The sequence below is a fragment of the Sycon ciliatum genome, chromosome 6 (assembly GCF_964019385.1).
Source record: "Sycon ciliatum chromosome 6, ocSycCili1.1, whole genome shotgun sequence".
Taxonomy (NCBI): domain Eukaryota; kingdom Metazoa; phylum Porifera; class Calcarea; order Leucosolenida; family Sycettidae; genus Sycon; species Sycon ciliatum.
Genome location: NC_088648.1, coordinates 16730422 through 16752358, shown reverse-complemented (window position 1 = coordinate 16752358; position 21937 = coordinate 16730422). Strand labels below are relative to the sequence as shown.

Sequence of the window (21937 nt, the reverse complement as noted above, 5' to 3'; positions counted from 1 at the left end):
AGTCTCACTCCCTTCCGCTCTGTCTCCCCTCCGTCCCCTTTTCCTCTGCTCCCCTACCCGTCTCCCTCCCGTCCCCGTATCATTCCCCTCCGCTCCCCTCCCTGTCACTCTCCCCTGCCCATCTCCCTCCCCTCCCTTCCTTTGCTCCAGCTACCTCCTCCCATGCAGCACTGCAACACACTAGGAGATTACCTCTAGAAACATGATCTTCTTTTAGAGAATTCATCCAAAACTAGCATAATTCAATGACGGAAATGGAAGGGGAGGAAGGGTGCAAGAAAAGGACAACACTATCCATGCTCTGTGAGTGGATATTCTGTAACATAGCTGTCACCATGGTTACAGTGGAGTTGCTGGGTATGTTGCATTACACGGCAACACAGAATTACTGGTGAGAATATAAATGTTGCTGGTGGATATGTTGCTTCTTGCTTTGTAATCTCTACATGTTTTGGGAACGAAGTGTGTGTTGTGAAGATTGTACTGAAGAAATGTCTAACAAGTGATCTAAACCAACTATGGTAGCTCTCACTAAACATTGCTGATATGAGAAAAAGTATAGATTTCAACTGTAGTTGTCTCTCTCAGGTAACTCAAACACTATGGGTACTATCATGCATTCCGTCTATTCAAGTGTAGCAGCTATTTCCAGTTTCAAGGCTGCTCCATGAAATGGTCATTATGAGAATAGCAAACAGGAAGAGTCTATGGCCAGCAGAATATTGATCATGTGACTGAAAACACTCACTGTCATATTGCTCCAGCTGTTCAATCAGGTCGCTTCGTGAGTTCCAGAAGACTACTTAGGACATATGAGATCCTACCGTCAAACAGCGGCATTCTTAACTGCTCTGTCTGACATGGATTGCCACCCAGTGCTACAGAATGCATACGTTGTATACCAGGCGAGCTGATGAGCTGCTTCACTCCATCATCTGTCACGTTGTTCTTGTACAGTGAGATGGTTTTCAGTGTGGTGTTGGTCTCCATAGCAACACACAGTGCACCAGCACTGCGATCACTCAAGGAATTTCGGACAAGTGTGAGCCACGTGATAGACTGATTACTGCGTAGAGATGTGATGAACTCAGCTCCAGTGTCATCATCCAGTCCTGTGCCTGAAAGTGCGAGAAAAACAATCCCTGTGCACTGTGACAGTAGACTGGTGACTGGACGGATAACATCAGCTTGCTGCTGCTGTTGTGGCTGTTGTTGCTGTTGTAGCGGTGGCAGTTGTTGATATGCAGGAAATATGTTGTTATCTGACATATCCAATGCCAGTGGAGATGATGCAGTGCGTTGACGACATGCTCTGAGTAATGAGCACAATCCATGCAGTCCAATGTTGTTGTACGATAACCCGACCACTCGGAGCGTGTTGTTGTGCGCCAGGCCTTGTTCTGCAATCACCTCTGCACCAGTGCTGGTTATGTTGCAGTACCGGAGATCTAGTTTCTCCATAGTTGTGTTGATAGCCATGACTGGGATGACTTTCTGGATGGTTTGATGGGCTATGTAGTACATATAGTGATCGCTGCCATTATAGCCAATAGCTGGAGCAATCTGCTGTGCGCCACTATCACCAATGTATTCCATGCAGAGATCGCCATGGTTCTGGAGCAACCTTTGCCGCAGATCCCGTTCCCTTACACCATCACTGTTTACAAAGTGTAGACCAGTGAGCACCTGATCACCACGGGATAAGCACTGTGCTGTTGCTATGGTTTCCAGGCCTTCTCGGGTCACATTACAGCCTTGTAACTGTACTTCACATGTGTGGCCATTCTGAACTGCTTGAGAGGTGCTAGTTGATGAATGCCGCTCCTGCAGCTTTCCGTTCTTTCTCTGATAGAACTCACAGATAGCTGGAACGATACCATCATCCAGGTCACTGCCCTGGACCCAGACTATCCCAATTACATTGGTATTCAAAGCGGCCAGAACTTGCTCCACGTCTGAGTTGCTGAGGTTATTGCCACTCATATCCAGTCGCTGAAGCTGTGACAGTTTGGTGATGAGTGCAGCCAATTGACTTCCACAACCAGCTGTCAGACCAACATGGTGCAGATTAAGGTGTTTAAGCTGACAATCACTGTAGAGTGTCTGTTGTAGATACTCCAGAAAGCCATTTCCAAGTTCCTTATTGGAAAATAAGACTAATCTCTGGAGATTCTTAGCTTGCACACATGCCAGCAGAGCTGGATAGGTACATGCTGATAGATCACACATGTCAAGCTGAAGGTTTCTCACTTTGCTGCCTGGACAAGATAGAGATCTTGCTGCCATTTCCACCAGACTGGCACTGCATGGAGTCGCCCGCAGTTGTAGGTGTTCAGCCTTGGTCAGTGTGAGTATGTTGCACTTCTCTGCTGTGAGGTTGCAACCTGTGAGATCCAGTAGCTTGATAGTAGTTGCATGATCATGTACACACTGTAGAGCCAGTACATCACTCATTCCAAGTCGGACGTTATTCAGTCTTAGTCCATCAGCAGCAATGCTATCCACTGCCTTGGAGAGGTAACTGGTCTCCTCACTTGTGCCAAAACCAAATATTGCTTGTTCCTCGAGGGTTGGTCTGGTGTTGACATGCTCCATGAAGTAGGACAGGAGAGAACGAGTAGCGTTGGCAACAGTCCGGCCATGTTCTAACATTGCTGATTTTAGTATACTGATGATCTCCGCTAGTTGCTTGCTAGTTGCAGTACCACAAACAAATGCCCAGAATGGTGCTGTCTCCTCACCAACACCATAACCATCTTGTGCACATTCTTTCACAGCTTGAGCATGCTCAGGATCTGCACACAAGTACTGTGCTGCAAAGTACTCCTGTAGTGAGTAGTGTACGAAGTAGACACATGGTTTTGCCTGTGAACGTAGTACATTGCCAATACCTGTGTTACACTCAACAAGGAGACCAATAGAGCAAGCTGCATTCCTGCACTCACTGGACAAGGCACTTGTAGGGATCAGTACTTGCTTTCTATTCAAGTACATGAGAGCTACACGACCAAGCTCGTTCTGTGCACGTTTGCTCATACATTGATGTGATTGCTCCGTATCACTGCTACGTTGTATTAGTACAGTATCTCCACTGACAGCTGCGGTGTGGGCTGTATCAGTTGATGCTGGTACACAGTAATGGGGTTGACTGCTTTGAGTTGTCCACAGTGGAGCAGAATATTTCTCTTGGTCCTCCTCTGTTGTTGTGGCACGAGCCAAGCTGTTACTCAGTGTGGAACTCTCAAGGCTGACTCCATCATCTTGCAACTGCCAGCCACGCAGGTTTGCAGCTTGCTTGACAAAGCCGGAGTACATCATGGTTGCACACCTCGGTACATTCTGACGACTTCGGTAGAGCTCACAGAGCATTGCACATAGCAATGGGGAGGACTTCAGTGCTTCTTTGACGTGGCCTAAGCTAACCTCGCATAGCTCCTCCCAACAAGACTGGCCCAGATCTTCACCAAGATTACGAAGGCAGTAGCGTTCGAGTTGATGATCGTTAAATCCAGCCAGCCAATAGTGTTCTTCACATTCTTTTGCAAGCGTGGATGCTAGCTGACAAGGACGGCTTGTCAACAAGATTCGGGAGTCAGCAAACCGCTCACGATGGACGAGAGCAGAGAGAGCTGATCGTTTCTCGAGCACATCTTTACCAATTTCGTCCAATCCATCGACAATGAACAGGACTTGTTGTGATTGATCCTCTAGGTACTCGATCATTTGGTCTTGCTGGTGTGTGTCTAGATGCAGACATTGCTCATCCAGGCCAAGTAGAGTAGACCAATTGTAACTGCAGACTCTATCCACATCACGGCAAGGTAGATGTACGACATAGTTGAAATTGGACAGCACTGCATCTCTTCTTAACTCCCTCTCCTTTTCGGCATGTTGTCTCCGACTTCTCCCACCGCTGCTCTCAGTGCTGCTCCCACGACTTTTTTCAATGTTGGCCCCATCTCTGCTTCCACTACTTTTGCCATCATCAATTTTGCCCTTTGCACTGTTTTCGTTGCTGCTAACACATGTACTGCTGCTGCCGCTGGTGGTGCTGCTGCTGGTGATAGTGTCGGTGCTGCTGCTGCTGCTGGTGGTGCTGCTGCTGCTGGTGGTGCTGCTGGTGATAGTGTCGGTGCTGCTGCTGCTGGTGGTGCTGCTGGTGATAGTGTCGACGCTGCTGCTGGTGCTGCTGCTGGTGATAGTGTCGGTGCTGCTGCTGGTTGTGTTGGAAGAGGTGCTAAGACTGCCTGTCATGGTGGAGGCGTTACCACTGTTGGTAGCAGTTACATCCTTGCTGGTTGTAGTGTTAGCTTGGCGTGTGGAATCAGGATCAGTAGCACTGGTGTATACACCGCTGTCAACAGCAGTGCAAGAAGGTATAGCACTGCTGCTGCTGCTGCTGCTGTCAGTGTTGTTATGGTAGTGGTCAGACAAAAGCATCTTACACACTGTGCTTTTCCCGCTGCCAGCTGGAGAAACAAGCATGCTGCTTTCAACAAGTGATCTGCGGTCGTTATCATAACGTGATGGCACACGCTCACCTAGTTTACGTTGCAGAAGTTGTGATGCTCGACGTATTGGTATTGATCTCGTTGTCATGCTGCATCTCTCTGTTTTTCCACCCTTTTCATTCAGTCGTTGTTCAGCTTGCTCCAGTGTCAAGGCCTGCACGCTAGTGTAGAAACTGCGAACATCAGTCTGTCCTTCACGCCGGGTACCAATTCCTGGTAGAGCAGTCCTCTTGCTCTCGATTCGACAAAGTTGAAGAAGACGCTTACGGTAGTGTGCTAGCAATGGTTCAACATCAGCCTGCGGTTGTTGTTGTTGTTGTTGTTGAGTTGTTGTTTGGCTCTTCTGTACACTGGCAGTGGCTGCATTGGTGGCTGCTTGTTGTAATCCAGTAGATGGCGATGGGAAGGTTTCTGGTAGGAATGGAGCAGAGCGTTTACACTCCCATCCGTGGAACTCCATGTCACCACTGGATTGGCTGGACAAAGTTCCTTGATCGTATATTTCTTCCTTGCTTTCCAGCTCCTTGGCAAGCTGCTCAAAGTTGATCTGACGTAGAACATTGCAAAACATTGCGAACACCTTCTTTCCCTTCTGACCTGCCAGAGTCAGGAAATAACCGATAAGCAAACTGATCTGTTCATGGCCAGTCAACATGCGGTGTGTGATTTTGGCAAACTCATAACTCGTGTGCTGCAGCAAGTTGTGATCGCTCTCCAGGTGATCCATGATATCAGGGACGTTATGTTGAAGTTCATTTCTTAGCCGTTCCTCGAGGTCTTTGAGTGCGAGTGCCTGGTTGGTCTTCATTGCTGAGGCTGGGGATGATCAGGCTGGTGTCGGTTGTTGACTTCGGCAAGGGCTGTACTAGGCGAAGTTGATTGACTAACCAGACCTTTACTAGTTGGTGTGTTGCAGGTAGATGAGGTCAAAGATGGAGATGACGCGGCAATGGCACTGACACTTTAGTTCAGAATCTGTGGACAATTCGGAAAGAACAAAGAGAAAAGGAGAAAGGATAGATTTAGAATGGCAATACCTCCTTAGTATAGTATAAGCATTCATAAAGACTAGGGCTACACCAACCATGGAAAGAAGATATGTTGTACAAGAATAAAATGTATCTCATCAGGAATCAGGAGCACTGAAGCAATCGTCTGAGGATCTCTGAATACCGATTCTGTGATGAAGTGGCCTATTCTGGAGGCCAACTCAAATTATGTATTTCTTGCCAAAATGACGTTCAGTGTTGATTATGGGAATATAATTTTTCTTTTGGGTGCATTCAGACAGGCGTGAAAAGTTGCATTCTCGGACAATTTTCCTTGATTTCATGGCTCATGTGACATTTCCTTTGATCTCGATCGCTAAATCTTTCCCATACGCAGCCATTCCCGCAAGAAAAGGTTTCCCGAGTGTGAACGGCCAACTGCTAATACTTGCTCGAAGACAAAAGTTGGTGTATTGTGTTACATGCAAAGTTTGTTGTGTCTGCTCTGGCATCTGTACTGCCTTGCTTCTTGTTCTCGTCAGATATGTAGTGTGCCGGCTATGCGCAGCTACCAAGAAGTGTCCGTGTAGTCTTCTGATCCTGCACCGGCAACGCAAGAAAAATTGGGAGCCGTCAGGGAACAGAATGAACAGGGGAGGAGGGTTTTCCGAGCACACTGCCTGTTGAAAATATTTCAAAGGTTTTGCACGGTTCAGCAGGATTCCGCAACCTCAGAATGCTGCAAAAAACTATAGTTTGATAGGGTTTGCATTGCCGGGAATCAAAATTTTACTACTCGTAGTCTTCAGGGCGCTGAGTCAAATGGTCTTGGTACGAGGAAGCTGAGATGCTTCCTTCATCCCAGATTGCCCAATCGAACTCGCCACTTCCACTGAAACTGGGCGACTGAACTCTAGATGGAGATTTCTATACAAAACGTCACTAAAAGTGCCAAATTGTTCTTTTAAAATCACGGATGAATGAGGTTGACCTCTCTGTTGTTGTGTTTTGGACGCTGAGTCGAGTGGTTGTGGTGTGAGGAGGCTACAGTGCAGCGTTCGGCCCTTATTCCTGATCAAACACGGTTGAGTAAGCGGCCACGAGCTGATGCGTACAGCAATGACTTGGTCACTGTTCCTGCAGGCTACAAGTAACAGCCTACTAGTGCGCGTTCCTGTCACTCTAGTTGAGCTTTTATTTGCAAGTTTTAGCCTGCATGCACAGTAACCAGGTGACTGGTGTTTGCATCAGAATGTGATCGCTTACTCAACCGTGTTCGATTGGGAATAAGGGGTGAATGCGCTGCATCGCAGCCTTCAAGGACCAAAATCAGTCCATTCAGCATCCAAAAGACTACAACATATGGGCCAATCTCGTTCATCCGTCCTTTTATTAGAACGAAATGGAGCTTTTAGTGACGTTTTGCGTATAAATCCCCATCTAGTATGGTTCAGTAACCCTGTTTTGGTTGAGCAATCTGGGACAAAATGAGTGTCTCAGCATCCTCGGACCAAGACCATTCGACTCACCGCCCTGAAGAATACGAGTAGTAAAATTTTGATTCTAGACCATACATCCCCTTTGATTAACTCGTCTCTCTCCAACCGAACGAATGTGTTGAAAGTTCGAAACCTTTAACCCCACAACCCAATGTCTACAAATCGCTGGTGCGAATGGAGAGAGCATCTGAATGCCTCTCGTCTTTTCCCGCTGTTTATTCCGCCAAACCGCCAAATCAGCCCATCTGAATGCACCGTTAGTGGGTAAAGTTGTGATGCACCAATGATAGTAGCAACACAAGGGTCCGACAGACAAAATGCTATGTTAACTAAAGTTGCAGGATTTTCAGAACTACATCCCATGAAGATGACTAAAGCAGTATGAGTGAATCACAATGGTGGTGAGACGGGAGAGGGGGGGGGGGGGCATAGTGATGGGAATTGTGTGAAGAGGGGTAGGGGAGGAGGGTTCATAGTTATGGGAAGTGTTTTGTGAGGAAAGGGGTGTGGGAGGGGGGGGGAGAAGGGTGGAATAGTGATCAGAATTCTCTAGTATGAAGAGAGAAGGGGGGGGGGGAGAGTAGTGATCGAACTCGGCTTGTGTGGTTAGGTGATGGGGGGGGGGGGGGGGGAGAGTAGTGATCAGACTTGTCTTGTGTGGATAGGGGATGGGGGGGGGGGGGATAATGATCAGACTTGTCTTGTGTGGATAGGGGATGGGGGGGGGGGGGAGGGGGTAGTGATCAGACTTGTCATGTGTGGATAGGGGATGGGGGGGGGGGGGGGGAGTAGTGATCAGACTTGCCTTGTGTGGATAGGGGATGTGGGGGGGGGGGGGGGAGGGATCGGACTTGTCTTGTGTGGATAGGGGATTGGGGGGGGGGGGGAGGAGGGAGTAGTGACCAGACTTGTCTTGTGTGGATAGCAGGGGGGGGGGGGGGAGTAGTGATCAGACTTGTCTTGTGTGGATAGGGGATGGGGGGGTGGGGGGGGGGAGTAGTGATCAGACTTGTCTTGTGTGGATAGGGGATGGGGGGGGGGGGAGTAGTGATCAGACTTGTCTTGTGTGGATAGGGGACTGATGGGGGGGGGGGGGAGTAGTGATCAGAGTTGTCTTGTGCGGATAGGGGATGGGGGGGGGGAGTAGTGATCAGACTTGTCTTGTGTGGATGGGGGGGGGGGGTGGAGGGGAGTAGTGAGCAGGCTTGTCTTGTGTGGATAGGGGATGGGGGGGAAGGGGTGGGGGAGTAGTGATCAGACTGGTCTTGTGTGGATAGGAGATGGGGTGTGGGGGGGGGGGGGGGTAGTGATCACACTTGTCTTGTGTGGATAGGGGATGGGGGGGGGGGCATGGGGGAAGGGATACGGCTTGTCTTGTGTGGATAGGGGATGGGGGGGGGGGGGGGAGTAATGATCAAACTGGTCTTGTGTGGGTAGGGGATGGGGGGGGGGGGGGAGTAGTGATCAGACTGGTCTTGTGTGGATAGGGGATAGGGGATGGGGGGGGGGGGGGGGAGTAGTGATCAGACTTGTCTTGTGTGGATAGGGGATGTGGGGGGGGGGGGGGTAGGGGAAGGGATCAGACTTGTCTTGTGTGGATAGGGGATGGGGGGGGGGGGTAAGGATCAGACTTGTCTTGTGTGGATAGGGGATGGGGGGGGGGGAGTAGTGATCAGACTTGTCTTGTGTGGATAGGGGATGGGGGGGGGGGGGAGTAGTGATCAGACTTGTCTTGTGTGGATAGGGGATGTGGGGGGGGGGGGGGGGGAGGGATCAGACTTGTCTTGTGTGGATAAGGGGATGGGGGGGGGGTAAGGATCAGACTTGTCTTGGGTGGATAGGAGATGGGGTGTGGGGGGAGTAGTGATCACACGTGTCTTGTGTGGATAGGGGATGGGGGGGGGGGGGAGAGTAGTGATCAGACTTGTCTTGTGTGGATAGGGGATGGGGGGGGGGGGGAGTAGTGATCAGACTTGTCGTGTGTGGATAGGGGATGGGGGGGGGGGGGGGGGAGTAGTGATCAGACTTGTCTTGTGTGGATAGGAGATGGGGTGTGGGGGGAGTAGTGATCACACGTGTCTTGTGTGGATAGGGGATGGGGGGGGGGGGGAGAGTAGTGATCAGACTTGTCTTGTGTGGATAGGGGATGGGGGGGGGGGGGAGTAGTGATCAGACTTGTCTTGTGTGGATAGGGGATGTGGGGGGGGGGGAGGGATCAGACTTGTCTTGTGTGGATAGGGGATGGGGGGGGGGGGGAGGGAGTAGTGATCAGACTTGTCTTGTGTGGATAGGGGATGGGGAGGGAGTAGTGATTAGACTTGTCTTGTGTGGATAGCAGATGGGGTGTGGGGGGAGTAGTGATCAGACTTGTCTTGTGTGGATAGGGGACTGATGGGGGGGGGGGGGGGGGGGAGTAGTGATCAGACTTGTCTTGTGTGGATAGGGGATGGGGGGGGGGAGTAGTGATCAGACTGGTCTTGTGTGGATAGCAGGGGGGGGAGTGGTGATCAGACTGGTACTGTGTGGATAGGAGATGGGGTGGGGGGGGGGGGGGTGGGGGAAGGGATCAGGCTTGTCTTGTGTGGATAGGGGATGGGGGGGGGGAAGGAGTAATGATCAGACTGGTCTTGTGTGGGTAGGGTATGGGGGGGGGGGGGGTGGGTGGGGGAGTAGTGATCAGACTGGTCTTGTGTGGATAGGGGATAGGGGATGGGGGGGGGGGGAGTAGTGATCAGACTTGTCTTGTGTGGATAGCAGGGGGGAGTAGTGATCAGACTGGTCCTGTGTGGATAGGGGATTTGGGGGGGGGGGAGGGAGTAGTGATCAGACTGGTCTTGTGTGGGTAGGGGATGGCGGGGGGGGGGGGGTGGGGGAGTAGTGATCAGACTGGTCTTGTGTGGATAGGGGGCGGGGGGGGGGGGGGAGTAGTGAGCAGACTTGTCTTGTGTGGATAGGAGATGGGGTGTGGAGGGAGTAGTGATCAGACTTGTCTTGTGTGGATAGGGGATTGGGGGGGGGGGGGGGGGTAAGGATCAGACTTGTCTTGTGTGGATAGGTGATGGGGGGGGGTAAGGATCAGACTTGTCTTGTGTGGATGGGGGATGGGGGGTGGAGGGGTGGGGGAGTAGTGATCAGACTGGTCTTGTGTGGATAGGAGATGGGGTGTGGGGGGAGTAGTGATCAGACTTGTCTTGTGTGGATAGGGGATGGGGGGGGGGGGGAGAGTAGTGATCAGACTTGTCTTGTGTGGATAGGGGATGGGGGAGGGGGGGGGAGAGTAGTGATCAGACTTGTCTTGTGTGGATAGGGGATGGGGGGGGGGGGGAATTGTGATCAGACTTGTCTTGTGTGAAAAGGGGATGGGGGGGGGGGGAGTAGTGATCAGACTTTTCTTGTGTGGATAGGGGATGGGGGGGGGGGAGGGGTGGGGGAGTAGTGATCAGACTGGTCTTGTGTGGTTAGGAGATTGGGTGTGGGGGGAGTAGTGATCAGACTTGTCTTGTGTGGATAGCAGGGTGGTGGGAGTAGTGATCAGACTGGTCTTGTGTGGATAGGGGATGTGGGGGGGGGGGGGGGGGGAGTAGTGATCAGACTTGTAATGTGTGGATAGGGGATGGGGGGGGGGGGAGTAGTGATCAGACTTGTCTTGTATGGATAGGGGATGTGGGGGGGGGGGGGGGGGGAAGGGATCAGACTTGTCTTGTGTGGATAGGGGATGGGGGGGGGGGGGAGGGATTAGTGATCAGACTTGTCTTGTGTGGATAGGGGATGGGGGGGAGTAGTGATCAGACTTGTCTTGTGTGGATAGCAGATGGGGTGTGGGGGGGGGGGGGGGTAGTGATCAGACTTGTCTTGTGTGGATAGGGGACTGATGGAGGGGGGGGGGGAGTAGTGATCATATTTGTCTTGTGTGGATAGGGGATGGGGGTGGGGGTAGGGTGGGGGGAGTAGTGATCAGACTTGTCTTGTGCGGATACTGTAAGACATGTTATTATAACGAGTCGCAAATTTAACGATTGTCCAAAATTCATAGGTTAACGAGAAGATATGTTAACGATCTTGCAGTATTCTGCCATATCCGCACACAGCATATATGAAGCAGTACGGCCTCAATGGATCTTATTATAACGAAGAAATGTCATCCGTTAAAACGTTAGATTTGCTTCCTCGTTATATATACATGTCTTACAGTAGGGGATGGGGGGGGGGGGGATTAGTGATCAGACTTGTCTTGTGTGAATGGGGGGGTCTTGTGTGGATAGGGGATAGGGGGGGGGAGTAGTGATCAGACTTGTCTTGTGTGGATGGGGGATGGGGGGGGGGGGGAAGGGGAGTAGTGATCAGACTTGTCTTGTGTGGATAGGGGATGGGGGGGGGGGGGGGAGTAGTGATCAGAGTTGTCTTGTGCGGATAGGGGATGGGGGGGGGGGGGGAGTAGTGATCAGACTTGTCTTGTGTGGATGGGGGGGGGGGTGGAGGGGAGTAGTGAGCAGGCTTGTCTTGTGTGGATAGGGGATGGGGGGGGGGGGGGGTAAGGATCAGACTTGTCTTGTGTGGATAGGTGATGGGGGGGGGGGTAAGGATCAGACTTGTCTTGTGTGGATGGGGGATGGGGGGGGGAGGGGTGGGGGAGTAGTGATCAGACTGGTCTTGTGTGGATAGGAGATTTGGTGTGGGGGGGGGGGGGTAGTGATCACACTTGTCTTGTGTGGATAGGGGAATGGGGGGGGGGGGAGTAGTGATCAGACTTTTCTTGTGTGGATAGCAGGGGGGAGTAGTGATCAGACTGGTCCTGTGTGGATAGGGGATGGGGGGGGGGCATGGGGGAAGGGATACGGCTTGTCTTGTGTGGATAGGGGATGGGGGGGGGGGAGTAGTGATCAGACTGGTCTTGTGTGGATAGGGGATAGGGGATGGGGGGGGGGAGTAGTGATCAGACTTGTCTTGTGTGGATAGGGGATGTGGGGGGGGGGGGGGTAGGGGAAGGGATCAGACTTGTCTTGTGTGGATAGGGGGGGGGGGGGGTGGGGGAGTAGTGATCAGACTGGTCTTGTGTGGATAGGGGGGGGGGGGGGAGTAATGAGCAGACTTGTCTTGTGTGGATAGGAGATGGGGGGGGGGGGGGGGGTAAGGATCAGACTTGTCTTGTGTGGATAGGAGATGGGGTGTGGGGGGAGTAGTGATCACACGTGTCTTGTGTGGATAGGGGATGGGGGGGGGGGGAGTAGTGATCAGACTTGTCTTGTGTGGATAGGGGATGGGGGGGGGGGGAGTAGTGATCAGACTTGTCTTGTGTGGATTGGGGATGTGGGGGGGGGGGGGGGAGGGATCAGACTTGTCTTGTGTGGATAGGGGATGGGGGGGGGAGGGAGTAGTGATCAGACTTGTCTTGTGTGGATAGGGGATGGGGAGGGAGTAGTGATTAGACTTGTCTTGTGTGGATAGGGGACTGATGGGGGGGGGGAGTAGTGATCAGACTTGTCTTGTGTGGATAGGGGATGGCGGGGGGGGAGTAGTGATCAGACTGGTCTTGTGTGGAAAGCAGGGGGGGGGGGGGGGGGGAGTGGTGATCAGACTGGTACTGTGTGGATAGGAGATGGGGGGGGGTGGGGGGGGGGGTGGGGGAAGGGATCAGGCTTGTCTTGTGTGGATAGGGGATGGGGGGGGGGGGGGAAGGAGTAATGATCAGACTGGTCTTGTGTGGGTAGGGTATGGGGGGGGGGTGGGTGGGGGAGTAGTGATCAGACTGGTCTTGTGTGGATAGGGGATAGGAGATGGGGGGGGGGGAGTAGTGATCAGACTTGTCTATAGCAGGGGGGAGTAGTGATCAGACTGGTCCTGTGTGGATAGGGGATTTGGGGGGGGGGGGGGGAGGGAGTAGTGATCAGACTGGTCTTGTGTGGGTAGGGGATGGCGGGGGGTGGGGGGGTGGGGGAGTAGTGATCAGACTGGTCTTGTGTGGATAGGGGGCGGGGGGGGGGGGGGGGAGTAGTGAGCAGACTTGTCTTGTGTGGATAGGGGATGGGGGGGGGGGGAGTAGTGATCAGACTTGTCTTGTGTGGATAGGGGATGGGGGGGGGGGGGGGCGGGGTAAGGATCAGACTTGTCTTGTGTGGATAGGTGATGGGGGGGGGGGGGGGGTAAGGATCAGACTTGTCTTGTGTGGATGGGGGATGGGGGGTGGAGGGGTGGGGGAGTAGTGATCAGACTGGTCTTGTGTGGATAGGAGATGGGGTGTGGGGGGAGTAGTGATCAGACTTGTCTTGTGTGGATAGGGGATGGGGGGGGGGGGGGGGGGGGGGGAGAGTAGTGATCAGACTTGTCTTGTGTGGATAGGGGATGGGGGAGGGGGGGGGGGGGGAGTAGTGATCAGACTTGTCTTGTGTGGATAGGGGATGGGGGGGGGGGGGAATTGTGATCAGACTTGTCTTGTGTGAAAAGGGGATGGGGGGGGGGGAGTAGTGATCAGACTTTTCTTGTGTGGATAGGGGATGGGGGGGGGGAGGGGTGGGGGAGTAGTGATCAGACTGGTCTTGTGTGGTTAGGAGATTGGGTGTGGGGGGAGTAGTGATCAGACTTGTCTTGTGTGGATAGCAGGGGGGTGGGAGTAGTGATCAGACTGGTCTTGTGTGGATAGGGGATGTGGGGGGGGGGGGAGTAGTGATCAGACTTGTAATGTGTGGATAGGGGATGGGGGGGGGGGAGTAGTGATCAGACTTGTCTTGTATGGATAGGGGATGTGGGGGGGGGGGGGAAGGGATCAGACTTGTCTTGTGTGGATAGGGGATGGGGGGGGGGGAGGGATTAGTGATCAGACTTGTCTTGTGTGGATAGGGGATGGGGGGGAGTAGTGATCAGACTTGTCTTGTGTGGATAGCAGATGGGGTGTGGGGGGGGGGGGGGGGGGGTAGTGATCAGACTTGTCTTGTGTGGATAGGGGATGGGGTGTGGGGGAGTAGTGATAAGACTTGTCTTGTGTGGATAGGGGACTGATGGAGGGGGGGGGGGGAGTAGTGATCATATTTGTCTTGTGTGGATAGGGGATGGGGGTGGGGGTAGGGTGGGGGGAGTAGTGATCAGACTTGTCTTGTGCGGATACTGTAAGACATGTTATTATAACGAGTCGCAAATTTAACGATTGTCCAAAATTCATAGGTTAACGAGAAGATATGTTAACGATCTTGCAGTATTCTGCCATATCCGCACACAGCATATATGAAGCAGTACGGCCTCAATGGATCTTATTATAACGAAGAAATGTCATCCGTTAAAACGTTAGATTTGCTTCGTCGTTATATATACATGTCTTACAGTAGGGGATGGGGGGGGGGGGGATTAGTGATCAGACTTGTCTTGTGTGAATGGGGGGGTCTTGTGTGGATAGGGGATAGGGGGAGTAGTGATCAGACTTGTCTTGTGTGGATAGGGGATGGGGGGGGGGGGGGAGTAGTGATCAGACTTGTCTTGTGTGGATAGCAGGGGGGGGGGAGTAGTGATCAGACTGGTGCTGTGTGGATAGGGGATGGGGGGGGAGTTGTGATCAGACTTGTCTTGTGTTGTGTGGATAGGTGATGGGGGGGGGGGGGGGGAGTAGTGATCAGACTTGTCTTGTGTGGATAGGGGATGGGGGGGGGGGGGGGAGTAGTGATCAGACTTGTCTTGTGTGGATAGGGGGGGGGGGGGGGGAGTAGTGATCAGACTTGTCTTGTGTGGATAGCAGGGGGGGGGGGGAGTAGTGATCAGACTGGTCTTGTGTGGATAGGAGATGGGGTGGGGGGAGTAGTGATCAGACTTGTCTTGTGTGGATAGCAGGGGGGGGGGGGGGAGGGAGTAATGATCAGACTTGTCTTGTGTCGATAGGGGATGGGGGGGGGGGGGGGGAGTAGTGATCAGACTTGTCTTGTGTGGATAGGGGCTGGGGGAGTAGTGATCAGACTGGTCTTGTGTGGATAAGGGATGGGGGAGGGGAGTAGTGATCAGACTGGTCTTGTATGGATAGGGGATGGGGGGGGGGGGGGGAGTAGTGATCAGACTGGTCTTGTGTGTATAGGGGAGGGGGGGGGGGGGCAAGACCAATAACTTTTTTAAGTGTGGTCTTGCACACTGTAGATGTGGTGTGGCCGGATGTAGAGTTGTTATTCGTTATCCTGCATAGTTGGGTCATGGGATGTAGTTCCTAGCAATTTCACAGCACTATGTACTTCATCACAGTGCTAGATGTCAGGAATGGGAATAGAGAAAAACTCACCGTGTCTATGGCCGAGAACACTCCCTGGGGATGTTTTCTGTTTGCACGGAGTCAAGTTGTATAGGCAGAGACCAGGTCACCAGCTCAGGATCAATAACCGTATATGGTTGTAGTCAGAATGCAGCTGATGCGAGGGTGGGACAGATGTTGCAGCAGCAATTGATATATCAAGTGTCGATAGCCACGGTCAGCTGAGGAATTTGCACGTTCAGCAAGTCACCTGTTCCACAGTATTGATCTGTGAGTGGAGTAGCGGAGAGAATGGTTTGATGACGTCACCAGATCTTGTCCTGCCTGTGTTGAGTGTCCTACGCAAGAGTGCACACAGTAGAATATCAGAGATTATAACAGCATTGTGAAACCAGTGAATTGTTCACAGACTTTACCATAGGTCAGTGGTAGAGCATCACTCGTCATAAGCGAGGGTCCCTTGCTAAAATCCTTGTGATAAACATTTTCTTCTTCTTATTTTCCCATTTTCAACCCCCCCCCCCCTTTCCTTGTGAATGCTCACAGACTTAGTATAACACGCAGGCAGATAGTTACAGTCAGTAGACATTTTTCACTAATTTCTGCTACAGAGAGACCAACAGGATGGGTACACAACAACAAGAAAGCCAAACTCCATGTTCATGACGTTTTCTACAAGATGTATGACTCCTATCATCACCCACAACTGTATTGCACAATAATGCAGTAGTGCAGTGTGTCAGTCAGGGGTATGTAAACATAGGCAGTACTGCTACTTCACTCTTGCAAGCAGTTACTTCTCCATATAGCGGGATGAACTAACCTTGGGTATGTAATGGGTGAAGCTACCACACAGCTAGTCTTGGTGACTTGAGCAATAGACAATAGTGTTGTTCTGCCAAGTTTCCCCTAGTCTCTGCAGAAAACTCTCAAGTTGTACTTGTAGTTGTGGTGTTGACTTAGCCAGGTGAAGACCAAACACAAGTAGACAACTTTGAAGCAGAGGCGGTGTACTTGATAGGAACTGAGAGCGTACTGACGTAGGTACTTTGCTGTAGTTGAGATCAACTGCAATATATCTTTGATGGCTGATAGGTTGATATGATGACTTGATACCCGAGTGGGTCTATTGTTATTAGAGTAATGTCTGTTCTAGTCACCACTATAAATATAATCAATCCAATCCGATAAAGGGGTGGAGATTGAGATCTGGGAAAACATCAACAAGAACAGAGAGGTCACATACAAAGTTGAGCCGGAAAACCAATTTCAAATTTGCAGACAAACTGGATGAATAGGATATTGTTTATAACGTGGTCAAATGCAAGTAGAGCAAATGAATGTTCCTGGCTGGAACGATCAATGTTTAAATTAACATTAGGATACGTATATGACATATTGGTAGCAATTAGGTTTGATGGTAGTGGTAGTAGTGACTGCTATATATATAGAAACCCGGTGGAATAGCCAGGGCTGGTGACCTTACTAGCTTAGCGTGTACATGCACTGTAACACTGCAGAACTGGACAAGCAGTACTGACAGCTGCATTGCCAGCACCCCGTGGCCGCTTGACTTCTCACTGGATTTCAATGCCCACACCAGTAAAAAGTAAGTAAATTATCGTGTCCGTTCCCAAAAGGGAACTCAACCCCCACACCAGTACATACATGTACATGTAGGTATGTAGTAGGTTCAATGGAATCCCCGCCGTGTCCTCTGCTTGCGGGGGGAGCTCCAAAGTGGGGCAGCAACCACCTCCTCTAGTGCTATATTCTGCTGAATGAATTCAAGTTAAAATGTGTGTTGGTGTTTTCTAGAGTATGGTTGCTGGTGGTGAGCTAACTAGGGTGTGGAAGTCAAAACGTGGGATTACATGTACATATGTATGGTAAGGATGGAGCGTCATTAGTGGGAAGATGAGAGAACGCCTTGAGGTGAGATCAGTGTGGCTTGCAGTAGGACTGCAAGGGAAACAGGGTGTGGGAGGGATACAGAGGGATGCGGAGGGATACAGAGGGATGCAGAGGGATACAGAGGGATGCAGAGGGATACAGAGGGATGCGGAGGGATACAGAGGGATGCAGAGGGATACAGAGGGATGCAGAGGGATACAGAGGGATGCAGAGGGATACAGAGGGATGCAGAGGGATACAGAGGGATGCAGAGGGATACAGAGGGAAAGAGAGGGATTCTGTTCCAGTACGGTCTTGTTTGTAGTGACAGGGCTGGTGTGCCCTATCTCTAAGAGTGTTGATTGAAAAACATTTCTACATCCTGTAGTATAGTACCTGTCACTTTAGGCAGTGGCCTGCTAATTGGGACATCTACCAGCCAATTTTGACGAAGGTCTGCTATTGCCGGTGGACAGTAACCTGCCATTGTGGACAGCAACCTGTCATTTCAGTTAGCAAGCTGTCACTTTCGAAAGCAACCTATCACTTTGCATGGCAACTCTCATTTTCAGACAGAAACCTGAAACACTCACCTGGCTACTTAATAAATCCTCTAGTAAATCCTGTAGAAATGGTTTTAATATCCAGGTTACTATGACAACCAGATGAACACCGTGATTATGGTGTAGAGTGTTAGCAGCTTAGGACAGGGTGTATATGACCCTGGATATCCGGTTCCGGCTTTGTGTTGCTGGCTGGGTGTGCTGGATGGTGTTATGACTACAAATCAACTTCAGACTTTAGTCCTATTGACAAAGTGGAAAGCCAGAGTATAATTGTTGCTCCGCTGAGGAAGTCTCTTTTGCGGACAGCTGCTGACCAGTGACTCTCTGAAGTGAGTGTCGACAGTTTCCTGTGACAATAACAAGACAAAAATGAACCAAAGACAAACAACGACAAAACATTCTGGCTGAATAAAGAGAGATGTGGCAACGAGCAAGCACAGCAAAGCTTCAGGACAGGAATCTCTGTAGAAATATCTTTACAGTAGAATCACTCCTCCGTCCACACACTGCTCAGTAATGAAACCGACAGAGCTTGCTTACAAAGATTGCACATAGCTCAAAACAATGTCCAACTTGGTTTAGGAATTATGCCGTGTGGACTTGGCAGCGTCCATCCTCCATGATTTTGTAGAGTGACCCGCTCCACACCTTGATTTACTCTATGTAGGGGAAACCCCTAAAAATGGTGTACGTATAGTGCCTGCAGGTAAACCTGGAATCCAATTACTCGTTAGACAAGGACTCCACTCTGGGAAAAATATATTGAGACAACAGTAGACCACTGTGTAAAACCATGGAGAACTGACCTTTCCTTTGGACAGAAACCCCTTGTGTCCACGTGTTTCCTTTGATGTAGAGAACACAGGTGCAAATGCCAAGAGACAACAAGGCAAGCCAGCAACCCTCACACAATGTAAGCTTTGACTGCTTTCCTGATAACTGGCAGAATTTCCAGTGATAGCAGTAGTAAATACCAGTGCAAGTCAATGGTAATAGTGGTTACAATTCCAGTCAATTGTAGAAGTTGTAGATGACAGCTGCAGTTAATTGTATCAGTGGTAGATGACAGCTGCAGTTAATTGTGTCAGTGGTGGATGACAGCTGCAGCTATATATGTGTCCGTGGTAGATGACAGCTCCAGGTAATTCCAGCAGTGGTAGATTACGACTGAAGTTAATTGTATCAGTGGTAGATGACAGCTGCAGTTAACTGTATCAATTGGTAGATGACAGCTGCAGTTAATTGTGTCAGTGGTAGATGACAGCTGCAGTTAATTGTATCAGTGGTAGATGACAGCTGCAGTTAATTCCAGCAGTGGTAGATGACAGCTGCAGTTAACTGTATCAATTGGTAGATGACAGCTGCAGTTAATTGTAGCAGTGGTTGATGACAGCTGCAGTTAATTGTAGCAGTGGTTGATGACAGCTGCAGTTAATTGTATCAGTGGTAGATGACAGCTGCAGTTAATTGTAGCAGTGGTTGATGACAGCTGCAGTTAATTGTATCAGTGGTAGATGACAGCTGCAGTTAATTCCTGCAGTGGTTGATGACAGCTGCAGTTAATTGTGTCAGTGGTAGATGACAGCTGCAGTTAATTGTATCAGTGGTAGATGACAGCTGCGGTTAATTCCAGCAGTGGTAGATGACAGCTGCAGTTAATTGTGTCAGTGGTAGATGACAGCTGCAGTTAATTGTATCAGTGGTAAATGACAGCAGCAACTATCAGTGATAGATGACAGCTGCAGTTAATTGTATCAGTGGTAGATGACAGCTGCAGTTAATTGTATAAGTGGTAGATGAAAGCTGCAGTTAATTGTAGCAGTGGTAGATGACAGCTGCAGTTAATTGTGTCAGTGGTAGATGACAGCTGCAGTTAATTGTGTCAGTGGTAGATGACAGCTGCAGTTAATTCCAGCAGTGGTAGATGACAGCTGCAGATAATTCCAGCAGTGGTAGATGACGACTGCAGTCGATTGTATCAGTGGTAGATGACAGCTGCAGTTAATTGCAGCAGTGGTAGATGACAGCTGCAGTTAATTGTATCAGTGGTAGATGACAGCTGCAGTTAATTCCTGCAGTGGTTGATGACAGCTGCAGTTAATTGTGTCAGTGGTAGATGACAGCTGCAGTTAATTGTATCAGTGGTAGATGACAGCTGCGGTTAATTCCAGCAGTGGTAGATGACAGCTGCAGTTAATTGTGTCAGTGGTAGATGACAGCTGCAGTTAATTGTATCAGTGGTAAATGACAGCAGCAACTATCAGTGATAGATGACAGCTGCAGTTAATTGTATCAGTGGTAGATGACAGCTGCAGTTAATTGTATAAGTGGTAGATGAAAGCTGCAGTTAATTGTGTCAGTGGTAGATGACAGCTGCAGTTAATTGTGTCAGTGGTAGATGACAGCTGCAGTTAATTCCAGCAGTGGTAGATGACAGCTGCAGATAATTCCAGCAGTGGTAGATGACGACTGCAGTCGATTGTATCAGTGGTAGATGACAGCTGCAGTTAATTGCAGCAGTGGTAGATGACAGCTGCAGTTAATTGTATCAGTGGTAGATGACAGCTGCAGTTAATTTCAGCAGTGGTAGATGACAGCTGCAGTTAATTCTGGCAGTGGTAGATGACAGCTGCAGTTAATTGTATCAGTGGTAGATGACAGCTGCAGCTACTTCCAGCAGTGGTAGATGACAGCTGAAGTTAATTGTATCAGTGGTAGATGACAGCTGCAGTTAATTGTATCAGTGGTAGATAACAGATACGGTCAGTTGCAGCAGTGGTAGCTGACAATACCAGGCAGTGGTAGTATCGGTAGATGACAATTCAAGTCGTGGTGGTATCTGTAGAGGACAATTCCTGTTCCAGCGAACGTTGTTGTTGATATCAAACAGTTACTTCAATGTTGGATAGCAGATGACCATTACCCTGAAAACAAATGCCAAATAGTTGATAGTGCTGTGCTGTTGATGGAAACACTCCAGTATTGCTACAACCTGTTCGGTTCCAGTACTGCTAGTCAATGTGGGAGCTGTTTTGCTGCTTTTTTGTAGTGGAACTCTGGCCAGGCTACAGAGCATACAGAATAAACACACACACGTACACACACACACGCACACATACACACACACATACACACACACACACACACATACACACACACACACAGATGAAGAGTAAATTAGCAAAGAATCGGACATTACAACAGTCTGTAGCCATGATAAAACTTTACAATTCTCTAGCTATTTGGTACCTGCAGCTAGAAGTGATCATTGTCCAAACAGCAGAGATTTACGCCGCTGATTATCAAGACAAGACTGCTAAGGCAATGTCATACTTGTTCAATGCATGTCAACTTTCACTGAGATTGACAACTGCACACAACAATCGTGACGAACCTGTTAACCCTTTGGGAAGGTTGCTCAAAGAACGGCCGATCACAGCTCTGTGCAGTTGATGAGAAAGTGTCGGGATCCTTGTCTTACTCCACAGGTTCAACAAGGTGTTTCAAGGCTGTCTAACGCCCTGTCACACCAGCTCTAACGTTCACCGTTGGTTATTGCAGTGAGAAAGTATATTGGTGAGTGATTGACAGGCACCAATGAAAGAGAGTGAGGATGTCAATAATAACACTGTAACTGTAGAGATGTAGCCGTGATCTGGTGATCTGCACACTTTACACAACCCACACGTTGTTCATGTACAACTGAGCTGACATGCTCATCGGCACACCTTGTAGCCAACACAGAGCTTGGAACTGGCCGTGCAAAAATGATCAGTTTGCAGAGAGCCAGCCGTGCTTAGTACAGTAATCTGTATATGTTAGTGAACAACACAGAGCAAGCAACACATAGACAGAAAACAAGTTAACATTGGAAACGAACCGTGAAAGTAGCAGAAGCTGGGAGATGGAAAATGCCAAACAAATGGTACATGAAAGAAGATAGCGATAAGGCTTGTAGAAGAAGGCTTGAAAAAACACAAATTGATCATTTGTAAACATTTCTAGTGGAATTTCTGGTCACATACTTGAATTGAGTTTATAGTGAAGGGTTAAGGTTCAAGGTGACGGATTTATGTTCAAATGGACAGACCTTACTTCCAATTTCGTTCAAAGTAACAGGTTGTGGCGTAAAGCCATGACAGGTTTAGGCTCAAAGTCACAGGGAGTGGCTCAAAGTTACAGGTTGTTGCTCAAAAGTGACCAGTTTTGGCAAATAATGACTCGGTTTTGGCTAAAAAGGGACAGGTTGTGGCTCAAAGTG

At 49.9% G+C, this 21937-nt stretch overlaps 2 protein-coding genes across 2 annotated transcripts in view; both read right to left on the bottom strand.

Annotated features, from left to right (window-relative positions):
• The window catches only part of LOC135819500 (uncharacterized), a 67287-nt gene that overhangs the window by 32341 nt on the left and 13009 nt on the right, over positions 1-21937 (bottom strand). The gene's annotated exons all lie outside the window — the stretch shown is intronic.
• Positions 207-18997, bottom strand: LOC135819499 (uncharacterized). Its single transcript, XM_065332714.1, has 5 exons — positions 18483-18997; positions 17704-18023; positions 16041-16426; positions 15248-15555; positions 207-5486 (listed from the first exon to the last, which is right to left on the bottom strand). The coding sequence occupies exon 5, from the start codon at positions 5317-5319 to the stop codon at positions 769-771; it is 4551 nt and encodes a 1516-aa protein (XP_065188786.1). The 5' UTR covers positions 5320-5486; positions 15248-15555; positions 16041-16426; positions 17704-18023; positions 18483-18997; the 3' UTR covers positions 207-768.